Genomic DNA, 13,586 nt, shown 5'->3' on the forward strand with positions numbered 1-13,586 from the left:
TATTTATATTATTCATACTAATAATTCATATTTCTATAACTAAGTTTTGTTTAAATGATATAGTTTATAATTGAAATAAATATAATGATTAATTTTAAGTTTAAATTCTTTAATATTTTAAATAAATGAAATAATTTTAAATAAATAAATTTAATCTTAAACAATGATTGTTATAATTAAATTTTACAATTTTAATCAATTGTTAAGAATATAAATTTTTCCATTCAATATCTCTACAAATTAAAAATACTATTTAATTCAATATTCAATATTCAATATTTAATTAAATTATCTATTAATATTTAATGTTAATAAAATTAATAGTATTTGATTGTACATAATAATTTACAAACCTTAATAAATGTCTTATAATAGAACATACCTATGTTGAAAATTTGTACAGTTTTGGAACACATCCATTTATGTATTTCTCTACTGTATTCAGAAATCTTTCAAAAAATAGTCTTATATAAATTACTTTTAATTGCAAGTGTCATTTTTTTCAATTTTATCTCTTATAGCATTATTATTGCTACAATAAAGATTTTTCATAATGGTAAATATAAATAATTAATTTAATAATTAATTCAATATTACTATTATGAGCATCATTTATTTTTTAATTATTTTTTTTATTAAAATTATAATTGAAAAATTGCATTGTCATTCACTAATAATTCCTTAAATAATAGTAATAAAATAACATTATATTTCAAATAAATTATATACACAGACTTATTTAATACATTTATTTAATTTATAGTTAAATAAATATAATAAGAATTTATACATTATTTATATATTAATTGCATCATGTGAGTTTAATCATTATTTTTTGTGTAAAAAATAAATAGTTATTATTTCAAAATTAATGAATTTTATTTTATTTACATTATAGTTAGAAAAAAATTTTTTTTTTCATATTATTTTTATATTGAATATAAAAATATTGACTATATAAATTTTTATAACGTTTAAAAATATATTTACAAATATATTGATAAAATTAAGTTTAATAAAAATCTATATAAATCTAAATAACTCATATTGTATATAAATAAATTATATAATTCTAAAATATATTAATATTGAGTATTTTATTTCAATAATAAAATTCATAAACTCTAATAAAACAAATATTATATTTTAATGTTATTATAAAAATTATAAGGAAATTAATAATGAGTATTATAAAATTAAATAATATAATAAAATAAAATTAGTATAATAAAATATTAAAAAATAATATCAATATATTTAATGTATATTTGATGTGGTTTTTGCTAACAGGCACGTAGATATGATACGCGCACAACAATATTTTCTCCTGAAGGTCGTCTTTATCAAGTAGAATATGCAATGGAAGCTATAAGTCATGCAGGTACTTGCCTTGGTATTTTAGCAACTAATGGTATTCTACTTGTAGCAGAAAGACGCAATATAAATAAATTATTAGATGAAGTATATTATTCTGAAAAAATTTATAAACTCAATGATGATATTGTTTGCTCTGTTGCTGGTATTACTTCTGATGCTAATGTATTAACAAATGAATTGCGTTTAATTGCACAACGTTATTTATTACAATATGGAGAACCAATTCCTTGTGAACAACTTGTTTCTTGGCTTTGTGATGTAAAACAAGCATATACACAATATGGTGGAAAGAGACCTTTTGGTGTTTCTATTCTGTATATGGGATGGGATAAACATTATGGATATCAATTATATCAATCAGATCCTAGTGGAAATTATGGAGGCTGGAAAGCAACTTGTATTGGACATAATTCTGCTGCTGCAGTATCATCATTAAAACAGGAATATGATAATAATAATATTACTTTAGAGGAAGCCAAAGCATTAGCTATAAAAGTACTTTCTAAAACTCTAGATCTTAATAAATTATCTGGAGACAAAGGTAAGAGTATAAAATTTAAATATAATTTTATTTAAGTAAAATTATAATTAATTTCAATTAAAAGAAAGATACAACAAAAAAATATTTTATTTGTAATTTTTTAATTATATTTTTTTTCATTTTAGTGGAAATGGTTACTTTAACAAGAGAAAATGGTAAAACTATTACAAGAATTCTTCCTATGAGTGAAGTAGATGCTTTGATTGCAGAACACGATCGATTAGAAGCACTTGCTGAACAAGCCAAAAAAGAGAAGCAGAAATTATGAAAAGAAAAATATATGTATATTTTGCATTTTTCTTATATTTATAATATTTTCATAAAATTCTATCAATTTTCTTATATGTAACATTATATATAACATTCAATTCTTCAATGAAACATAAAAATAAAATATGTTTTTTTGTGTACAATTCTATGTTGAAGAAAAAATATAAAATGTGAATATAAGAAAAAAATAAAAATAAATAGATTTTCTATACATTTCTAGAATTAAATCCCTTATACAAATATATAATTCATTAATATAATATTCTTTATTAAATATCATGGAATAATTGAATTATATTATTTTTGTATTATCATAATATTAAATTTCTGATTAAGAAAGAAAAAAGAAAATTTGAAGACATGATTATTTAATTAATTTTATAAGAATAACATGATATTTAAAATAAGATTAATTTTAATAGTACAAAAGATTTGTTAAGATTATATTTTTAAATATTTTTAGTAGAATCATAATAATATTAAATGCAAAAATATATTATATAATATTATATAATATTAAATAAAAATAACATTTATATTTTTTACATTTACATTAATATTTAAATTTGAATATCTTTTATAACTTCAAAACTTTTTTCTCTTACATAATAGATAATGAAAATGAAAAATATAAAGAAATAAAATATTTTATAATTACAGAAGAGATTATTATATATGTGACAACTAACCTTGAAATTAATATTTTTTATTTCCAATGAAAGTAAAAAATTATGAACAAATTTCTTTAAATTATCTAAAATATATATGATAAAATATTATTTATATTATATTACATTATTAATATTATTTATAAAATTTTAATAAATTACTTTTATTAAATAAAAATTTATTTTATAATTTTTTATGATATATATAACACAAAATCATTTTTAAGATATATGTAGATAATAAATTAATTTTGAGATAAATTTATAAAATTTTATAATATTATATATAATATATATAATTCCTTTAATATTAAAAATACAAAAATAGTTTGATTTTGCATGTTAAATATAGAAAATATAATTTATTATGACATTTTATTTTTCATATATATATATATATATAAAGTATATATATAAAGTATAGCTATTAAATTAACTATAAGTTTTAATAAATTTATAAATTTTAATTTTATTCTCTTGATAAGATAATATATTGAGTATAAGTATAATTAATATTATAAAAGGTAAGTTATAATATAAAATAAATATTAATAATATTAAATTGTCAATAATAAAATAGAAAGACATAAGGTTATTTTTTTCATTCTTTAATTACTTGATGACTTCATAAAGTATTATAATATTTATTATATTTAATATTGATGAAATATTTATGATAAATAAAATGTATTTTAAAATAATAAATATGAAAAAGATAAAAAATTTATATAGTAATAGACTTGTATTATATTTTGATGATTCATGTAATTGAAAAGAAATTTTATAATAAAATTGTAATAAATGGATATAAAAATACATATATGATATCATTTAATATAGAATTATGTAAAAAATATTAAAAATATTAAAAAAAAGTTATGAGTCGAGTCATATTGACCAGGCTGTCACTGCGGTCCCACTCCCGGGCGCGATCCCACTACTGCCCGCCACGGAGACTTTTGGCTGCTGGGTGTCCCCCTCTGGCCCGGTTCGCCTCTCCCTAGCCAACCTGGCCATCCCGGATTCCTCCAGGATGCCCATATTGATGGCGAGCTTAGCGCGGACGCCCAGTCGACGTGAGTCCCGCACCAACAGGAACCCCCGCTCTCAGACCCTCCATCATAACTAGCCTCCGAGTAGCCGGATTACAGGAGCCGCCACGCTCCCAGCTGAAATACATATCTACTATTTATCTATTTGAAGTATATTTTTAATTTATTTAAAAAAAAGAATTGTTATAATAAAATTTTTATAGTATTAGATATTTTATAAATATGATTTTAAATGATAATTTACTTAGATTTTCAGTGACTTCAATGTAAACTTTTAAAAAAATAAATATGGTAAATGTTATACGTATATAAATATATAGTATGAAAGATGTTAAAGATGTGTACCCTTTCAAAAGTAGTATCATACATCGATAAAGAAGACTATTAGTTAATATCATCTGTAGTAAATAATATCGACGAAATATAAGCACAGATATAAAATCTTCATAGCATAAATAAGATAAAATTTTTTGCATTTTATTATAGATTAAATATAAGAATATATATGTAACGTGTATCTGTTTTTTGTCTTATGTTCTGAAATATCAATTGCAAGAAACCAAAGTGTTTGACATGCCCTCTACAATTAAAAACGACAACATATAAGAATATATTATATTCTATCTAACCACCAAAGTTGGTAAAGAAAACAGAAATAAAAATATAATTAAGTATATTAAATTAAGTTATTTGTTACATTTATGTAACTAACATATGTATATATATTATATTATATTTTTATCTATTAGTTAAAAATTTTTTATTATTATTTATTATTAATAAAATTTCTTTTTTATTATTAATAAAAACATGATTTCTATAAAACATCAATTATAAAAATATCAATTTTTTCAAATCTATTTTAAAAAAATTACAATCTTATTAAAATAAAGTTAATATTTTTTTACTTATATAGAAAATAGTAATTATTTAATTATAACAGAAAAAATTTCATAATTATTTAAAAGATTTTTTCATAATATGGATTTCAATGATTTTTAAATATAAATTGAATATATTGAAAATTGAATTTACTGAATTGATAATTATATAAATATATTATATATGAAAAAATTATTTAAAACTCAATATTTTGAATTACTTTTTTTTTTCAAAATATTTACAAAAAAAAAAAATTATAAATACGCTTATTACTATATTACTATTTTATAGAATTTTATCTATATATATGTGTTCTTAATATGCCAACATACGATTCTCATTTATTAATTATTTATATAAACATATTATATAGCAATTAATAAATGTATAGCAATTAACAAATGTAACAGCTATTACAACACTAGCTGCGCATATAACTATTGATCTGCTCTTTGAAATAAAAAAATAATATTATGAAAGCAATAAATATACAATCTCCTTTCTATGTTCGTTTGTAGAACCATAGTTGCAATCTGCAATTATCGTAATATTTATTAGTTATAATTAACTTATATAAATATATTTATATTTACTTATATAATTTATATAACTTACGTATATAATTTACATAAATTATTTTTTTTTCTTAATTTAGATTTATTATTTTAGTTTTTCCTATTGTAAAAATATTTATAAAATATATTTTCAAATATGAGAATCTCATAAAATGCCATTGTATTATTTGTTTAATTGTAATCTTTGATTAAATATCTAAAATTTTTTTTAAAAATTATTTTTAAGATACATAATTATCGTTTTATACACATATATCATATACATATATCATATATATTAGTTAATAATTCTATTGAACTGAACAGTTCACTATTCTTATTCAATTGAGAAACGATCATTTTGGAATCAATCGTATAAAATTATTTAAATATTTAATTAATATTAATTGTAAATATTTAATTAATAATAATTATAAATAATTAATTTAAAGAAAAATTGAATTTTTATAATTTTGATCTTTCTTTTATAAAAATATGTTCATCATATTCCTGTGATTTTGTGAAAATGAACATAATAGTTAAAATATTTCTTTAAATTAAAATATATTACAATAATTACATTATATTATGAATCGTAATCTGTATATCGTTCATTTTTATTTCTTGTAATTCTGTATTATTCTTTTTTTATTATTATTATTTATTATTATTTTTTTTATTATTATTTATTTATTTAAGTTTGTACACTTTCTTTTCTTGCCATCAATATAAAAATCGATAAAATTTAGTTGAAAACGAAAATACTGAACAAAATTAGAGATTCAATTATTTCATCGATAAAAAATCACATATCATTTTTGAATTTCTTTATATAAACATTGCTATGTGTGTATACTTTCGAAAAATTTCAATGTAATATTAACATTTTTCAAAATGAATCTATTTGATTAGATATATAATTTTTCGATATTTAATGCAAAATTATAAATTTCAAAAATCTAAAATACAATTTAGAATTTTTTTTTGAAACATATAAATTACATACTTCGTCCAGGGATATATTATATTTATTATATATCAATATTGTTTATTTATTTTTTCAAATTTAAATAAAGAAACAAATAATAAAGAAAAAATGGATTTAATAATATAATTATAATAAATTTTTATTTTATATGATTATATTAATAATAATGATTTAATATTGATGATGTAATAAATTGCATAATATTTATTATTAATTTAAGCAAAATATTTTTATAAATAATATTTATAAATTAATTTACAAATAAGATTTAAAATGCTTTTATAAAACATATATTGATTGATTGCACATTCCTATTAAATATTTTAATTTATGATAATGATATAATGTAAATTACATTTTATATTTAATATGTTTATATAAATGATTTAAATCTATGAAGAAACCACATATAATAATAAATTATTATTTTATAGCATTCTATTTATGTTTAAAAATTTAAAAAAAAATTATATTTTTTTTAAAATTTACAAAATTGATTTTATAAAATTTATTTTATCAAAATTGCAAAATAAAAAGGTAATAAGATAAAACTTAGTTATGTGTAAAAATTTTAATATATCACATAAATTTCAATTATTTTAAATGTTTAATCAAATATTTAAATATTTTATTTAAAAAAATATACTTTTTAATAAAAGTTAATGAAGTTAATAAAAAATAAGTTTTTATTTTAATAGATATATAAAATCTTTAATCCTTTTGTATATAATATATAATAAAGAAAGGTAATAATATTCATTGAATTAATATTTTCAAAAATAGAAACTTTTTTTTGTACTTATGATATATTAATAAGAATAAATGCAAAAAAATTAAATATTTTCTATGCAAAATTATTGTCCTAATTAAGTGTAATAGATAAATAGTAGTTAGATAATTAAGATTTTAAGTTTAAGTTTTATAATAATTTCTGCAAAAATATGTATATTTTATATAATATAATACGAAATATTATATTGAAATATAGTTTTAATTTTAACTACAATGATTGTTGCAGACCTATTTGGTTCTGAATCGATAACATTAAGATTATAATGATAATAGAGTTTTAAAAATGGAATAAAAAATGCATTATGTATAGATTTAATTTGTATATATTTACTTTGTCTCTGATTTTACATATTTATAATTAAAATTTGAAAAAAATAAATTTTTGAAATAGATAAATAGAAAAATAAATAGAAATAAATATTTTTAATATTTTTAATATTTTCAGTAATATAAAATTTGTCAAATATATTTATTTAAAATAATAATTATATAAAAAGATAGTATTCAAAAGATAGTATTCAAATATATATTAAAAATATATATTTATATATATGTAATAGAAATATATTTTTTGACTAATATTTTTATACAAATATTATATTATTTTGAAATAAATATTTTTTATTGAAATATAATAAAAATAAAAATATATAAATATAATAAAAATAATATAATAAATAAAATAATAATATAATATAATATAATATAATATAATATAATATAATATAATATAATATAATATAATATAATATAATATAATATAAATAATAAAAAAATAATATAATATAATAAAAATAGATAATTATTTATATCATTATTCAATCTTGATTTTTTAATATATTAAAATTATCAAGATTATCACTTTGAAAATTTTATTTAGCAATTGTTATTTACTAAAATTATTAATAAAAACTTTTTTTTGGTTAGATTTGGTCAGACTAGTTTTAATTTAGATTTTTTTTAAGATGGTTAATTTGAAGTTAGTTTTCTTTATTTTAATTACAAATAATTAATAGTCGATTGCATGCTTATGATGATAATGGCAGCCAGATTAAAAAAACTATTTCAATACAAACTATTAAATCAGCTAATACTTAAATAAGTTTATTTTAATTTTAATTTGAAATGAAATTAAAATAAATTGATGTTAAACAAAAATTTACTTATTAATTTCTGGTTGATATTAGATTAAATTAGATCTGCTATTAAACTAACTATTAAAATTAAAAGTTATTAAGCTAACTTAAAATTTTTTGTTAACTTTTAATAAATAATGTCGCCAAAAAAAATTTTTACAATATTATTCAACATGATGATCTTTATAATATATTATAAAAATCATCAAAATCAGAGGCTTTTTTAAAAAACTTATCTAAAAATATTTCAAATAATAATATTTCTATCAATTTTAAATAATAGTATTTTAAATAATACTAAAGTATTAAAATAAATACTTTTTAATATTAATATATAAAAATATATTTTTAACATAATATTTTTATTTAATGAACAATTAGAAACATTGTACAATACTAATTTATACATATATTATACATGTATATGTATTTATATATTTATGTATTTATATATATTTATTTTAAACAGAATATAAAAAATTTTGTTTTCTAATATTAATTGTACAAAATTAAACAAACATTTCACATAGAGTGATATTTTTATTGTTTTTTTTTATATTATAAAAAGACGTACAAATAGATTTTTAATTATAAAGTATAGTTTTTAAATAAAATATAATTTAATTACAAAATATATTTATAAGATATTCATCGTTGCTTAGCTTTAATAACATAAAGATCGTTTTCACTTGTAACAATATTTCTATTATTTATTTATTTATTCTATTATACATCGTATTTCGTATCAATTGTATTATTTTTAAATAATTCTTTAAATTTCAAATTTTTAATTTTCTATTTCTTATATTCTTATTTCTTATATTTCCTATATTTTAAATAATAAATTTTATTGTTAAATATATTTATATATTTTATAGTTTTATAGTAAATTTTATAGTTAAATATATATTATATATTTTATAGTTAAATATTTATATAATTAAAATATTAAATTTTAAATATTAATTATTAAAAATTTATATAATTAAATATTAATAAATAATATTTTTTTTAAATTAAATGAATTAATATTTTCAAATAATATCTGCTTATGGAAATATTTCAATTTTTAGTATTTTGTTTCAAATTATTTCAAATTTTCTCTAACTGGGAAATTTTTGAATCAGAGAATTACTAGAGTTTATTTTAGCAGTTATTAAACCAATATTTTTCTTTTTTCTTTTTTTTATCTTTCAATAGTATTCAACAGCATCTATTCATTGAAAAAGAAAGAGAATGAAAAAAAAATTTATAATTTTTTATATCTCAAGATAATGAACAACTATAATAATAATAGTGTAATTATGTATTTAAATATTTATCAAAAATAAACTTGTTAAATATTTTGCCATTATAATATAAAATTTTCAATCACTTTTAATATTGTAATAAATATGTGAAAACAATGTTAAATAGTAATATATTTTAATATTTAATAAATTTAAAAAATTTTTAAATAATATATTTTATATTTAGTTATTTTAATGAATCAGATAATAAATAAATTTTAAAATCTTATTATATAATTCTATAAATATATTATAGAGTTTTCGCGATATGATATATTTTCAATAAATTTTATATTATCTAAATAGAATCCACAATATACATAATTCGTACGAAATAGTAGAGCTATAGAAAAGAAGAGCTCAACAGGAGTAAAACTGGATCTTCTTGTCGTTGAACCACTTTCAACGATTCGAATAATAGATGAGGGGAAAAAAAAAGACAAGATGATAGAATTGCATATTTGTATTATTAACCAGTTGAAACGTATATATTTCTTATAAAAATTTTATAATATATAATAAGTTTGGTAACTCATCCATATATATAATTTTATTTTTTTATTCTATATCTTTTTAAACTATAAGTTATGTTTAGAAACTAATTAAAAAAAAAGAATTGGAATTATAATGTATGATATATTGTGTAAGAAAACATATTTTAAATTTTTCAATGCAAAATTAAAAAATTATTCAAAACATTTTATAAATTAAAAAGAAAATTTTAAATTATTGATTTAATTAAATTTGATTTTAAAAAAACGATTAAATTATATTTAAATATAATTTCAATAGAGAATTTCATTAGAATTTTTTTATAATATAATTATACTCACTTTTTTTTTTGATTATTGAATCAATAAAATCAGAATTATAATAAAAAATTTTATACTTTATTTTAACTTATAAAATTTTATATTTTTTATCTTTTTAAATATAATCTCAAAAAAAAATAGAAATATTTCATTATTAGGTATGATTTTTGAGATTCTTGTTCTTAAAATTTTTTTTTTCATATTTATGCTTTAATGTTTAAATATATTATAATTTATATATAATTTATATATTTTTTTTATTAATTATATATAATTATATATAATTTAAATCTTTTATTAAAAATTAACTTATATTATAAAAATTATAATTAAATATAGTTTGTTATTTCTTAAATATCTTAACATAAAAAGTTACTTTTAAAATAAACTATTAGAAATATAATTCTACTATCTTTAATAAAAAATATGTAAATTATATAATTTATGAATTTTTGCATTTTGGTATTTTTAAAAATTTCGATCTTAGTATCATATTATAAAAAATTCATTTCAATAATTATTTTACATAATGTAATCAAAATTATATATAGTTATTAATTTAAAATCATTCAAAATTTGATAATTATATTTATAAAAAATTTCAAAAATCATTAATTTATATTATATAAAATTATATTATATAAAAAATATGAAATGTTATTTTCTTCTATTTATCTCATAAATTAATAATCATTTATGAGAAAAATATTGAAAATAAAAATAGCTAATAACATATTACTATAAATTATTTTATAATTTTGTTTTATTATATAATATTATAAAACAATTAAATAACATATCAAAATAATTTATCAAATGTTTTTTTAAATAAATTATAAATTTTACAAAAAATTAAACATAAAAAAACTCATTATTATTAAAATAATTTTATTTGCCACATATCAAAAATGTATTATCTTTTTAATATATAAGAATCTCAAATTTTCTTATATATATATTTAATTCTCATGAATTAAAACCTGTATTCTTTCATCGTGATATTTAAAAGGACCGTTATCATCTTTCTTCTTTTTACAATCATTATTTGTCTATTCGCAACGTATCCGAATAACAAGCATCCCCTTTTGCTAGTCTCGAAACAGGTAAAAATCTTCATTTGTAATGTTTGGTCTCGTAGAATAGAAATAAATTTTGTATATTGTGTTGAAAATTTTTTCATGAGTGTACACTTGTTGAAATGAGTATTTAAGGGCTGCTTTTAGTTATCTATTTCATAGAAGTATTTTGCAAACTGACGAGAAGAGTCATAAAATATTTTGGAAGAAGATTCACAGAATATCTTCCAACAATGGTGAGTCTTATTTCTGGCATATTACATGGTTTTGGTATAATTCCATAGATTATACAAAAATATTATTGTTTAGGATTACTTTTTTCTATTATTTTATTTTTTAATTTATTATATTTTTGTTTATTTTATTATATTATATGTCTATTCTTTTAAGATATCTATTCTTTTCGAAAATTAGAAAACAGCAAATTAAAAAGTTAAAAAATAGAATTGAAATTTGTGAAAATTTTTTTTGAATATATATTGTTTTTTTATGAATTGAAAATTTTATTAACTATATATTATTCTGTTATATTTTTGAAATGAAGATTCGAAAAATTATAAACGAAAGTATAATTTAAAATTTAATTTTTTTCTATCTTTTAATTTAATCATTTTTTAACTAATGAAATATAACATTAAAAACATTTAATTATATTTAAGCAAGACCGAATGAAAAAAATTCATATAATATATTTCAAACAAATTTTTTTCATCGATTTCAGTAAATTTAGTACAAAATAAAATTTAAAAATAATAATAATAATTAACGATTTAATAAATTATTAATAATTTAATGAACGATTAAATAACAAGTATTAAAAATTTTATAAGCGTTTCACACATAATTATAACAAAATAAAATTGTTAATTAAAATAATTTGAAATTGTTGCATTATTTTAAAAAGTTTAACTTCTAAAAAATTCAAATTAATTTTTCTCTTTAATCAAGAAATTTCTATTAATATTGAAACAATATTTATAGAATTTGTGACATTTATTATAACACAAAAAATAATTAATTTAATATTATTGAAAGAAATTATTTATTAAATCTGCTTCATAAAATTTTTTTATAATTTCTCTAATAATAAGAATAGAATAATTCATTAAATAAAAGAAAAAATATTCATATATATTATTCATAATTAAAAAAAAAGAAATTAATCTAATTTCAATCTCCATTAAATATACGTGAATTTTTTATTATATAGATTTAAAATTGATTGGTTTCTGAAACTCTATGAACAATAAATAATTATACCATATTATATTCTAATTATTTGAAAATACATAACTGATAAAAATATAAATAATAAATTTATATATAATTTATATATATTGGTTTCGCCGATGTCGAGATTAATCGCATGGCGGCCTAATTGACACCGGACGATGGATTTTTTGGAACTTGTGTCCCAACTCGATTTGTGTGACCGTGTCCGACGATCGGAGGCACGGTTTACAATGATAGTTTTGACTGCCCGATATATAAGTATTTCGGTAGTGTATACTGGCCGAAGGCTTTATCGGTAGTGAGCGTTAGCCAGGAAGAAAGTCGCTCAGGTGGACTCTCTTCCTGGCTAATTGGGAGTGTCCCAATTATGAGCGGGGAAAATGTTGGTGCTGTAATTGGGCACCGACGTCACCCGATTCGCGATGTAGGTCCAGGGCGGGCGGGCAGAATTAGATCCAGAACATTCGATAGTCAAGACGAATGTTTTAGATAAGCAAAAACAAGAACCTCGGCTGTTTTTACTCAGGACGACGTTCGCGACCATTCCGCCTGCCTTGAACCGCTCGCATTCAATTTCTCGTGGAGTTGGTCTGGTTCGGCTGTTCGTCGTGGTTGGGAAGGCTGCCCACCCTAATGGTCTGAGGCCCTGGGTCTTGCCATTTGGACCGTTGCTGGAGCTGGTGCAGGTAGTCACGCTCCCATCGCCTCTAGAAGTGTTGTTGTATCGCCTGCAGCAACTGAAATCTGGACAGGCGACTAACCTTGACGTCCATGACGTCAGGATGGATTATATCAGTGGTAGGATTTCCCATGAGGAAGTGTTCTGGAGTGAGAGGATCGAGATTTCTTGGATCCGACGACAGAGGATGCAGCGGTCTAGAGTTCATGCACGCCTCGACCCGGATCAGCACGGTGC

The 13,586-nt window shown here is 18.3% G+C and overlaps 1 protein-coding gene and 1 non-coding gene across 2 annotated transcripts; one reads left to right on the top strand and one right to left on the bottom strand.

Annotated features, from left to right (window-relative positions):
• Positions 1 to 384: 384 nt before the first annotated feature.
• On the top strand, positions 385 to 2,399 carry Prosalpha3 (proteasome alpha3 subunit). The gene is made up of 3 exons (XM_031915400.2): positions 385 to 556; positions 1,291 to 1,918; positions 2,044 to 2,399. Exons 1-3 carry the CDS (start codon positions 554 to 556, stop codon positions 2,184 to 2,186), a joined length of 774 nt encoding a protein of 257 aa, XP_031771260.1. The 5' UTR covers positions 385 to 553; the 3' UTR covers positions 2,187 to 2,399.
• A 1,329-nt stretch (positions 2,400 to 3,728) lies between these two features.
• Positions 3,729 to 4,026, bottom strand: LOC147656302 (signal recognition particle RNA). The gene has a single exon (XR_015294676.1).
• Positions 4,027 to 13,586: the final 9,560 nt, after the last annotated feature.

This window comes from Apis florea, unplaced genomic scaffold (assembly GCF_048593485.1).
Source record: "Apis florea isolate Af1SG1 unplaced genomic scaffold, ASM4859348v1 contig_3798_pilon, whole genome shotgun sequence".
In the NCBI taxonomy this organism is placed as follows: domain Eukaryota; kingdom Metazoa; phylum Arthropoda; class Insecta; order Hymenoptera; family Apidae; genus Apis; species Apis florea.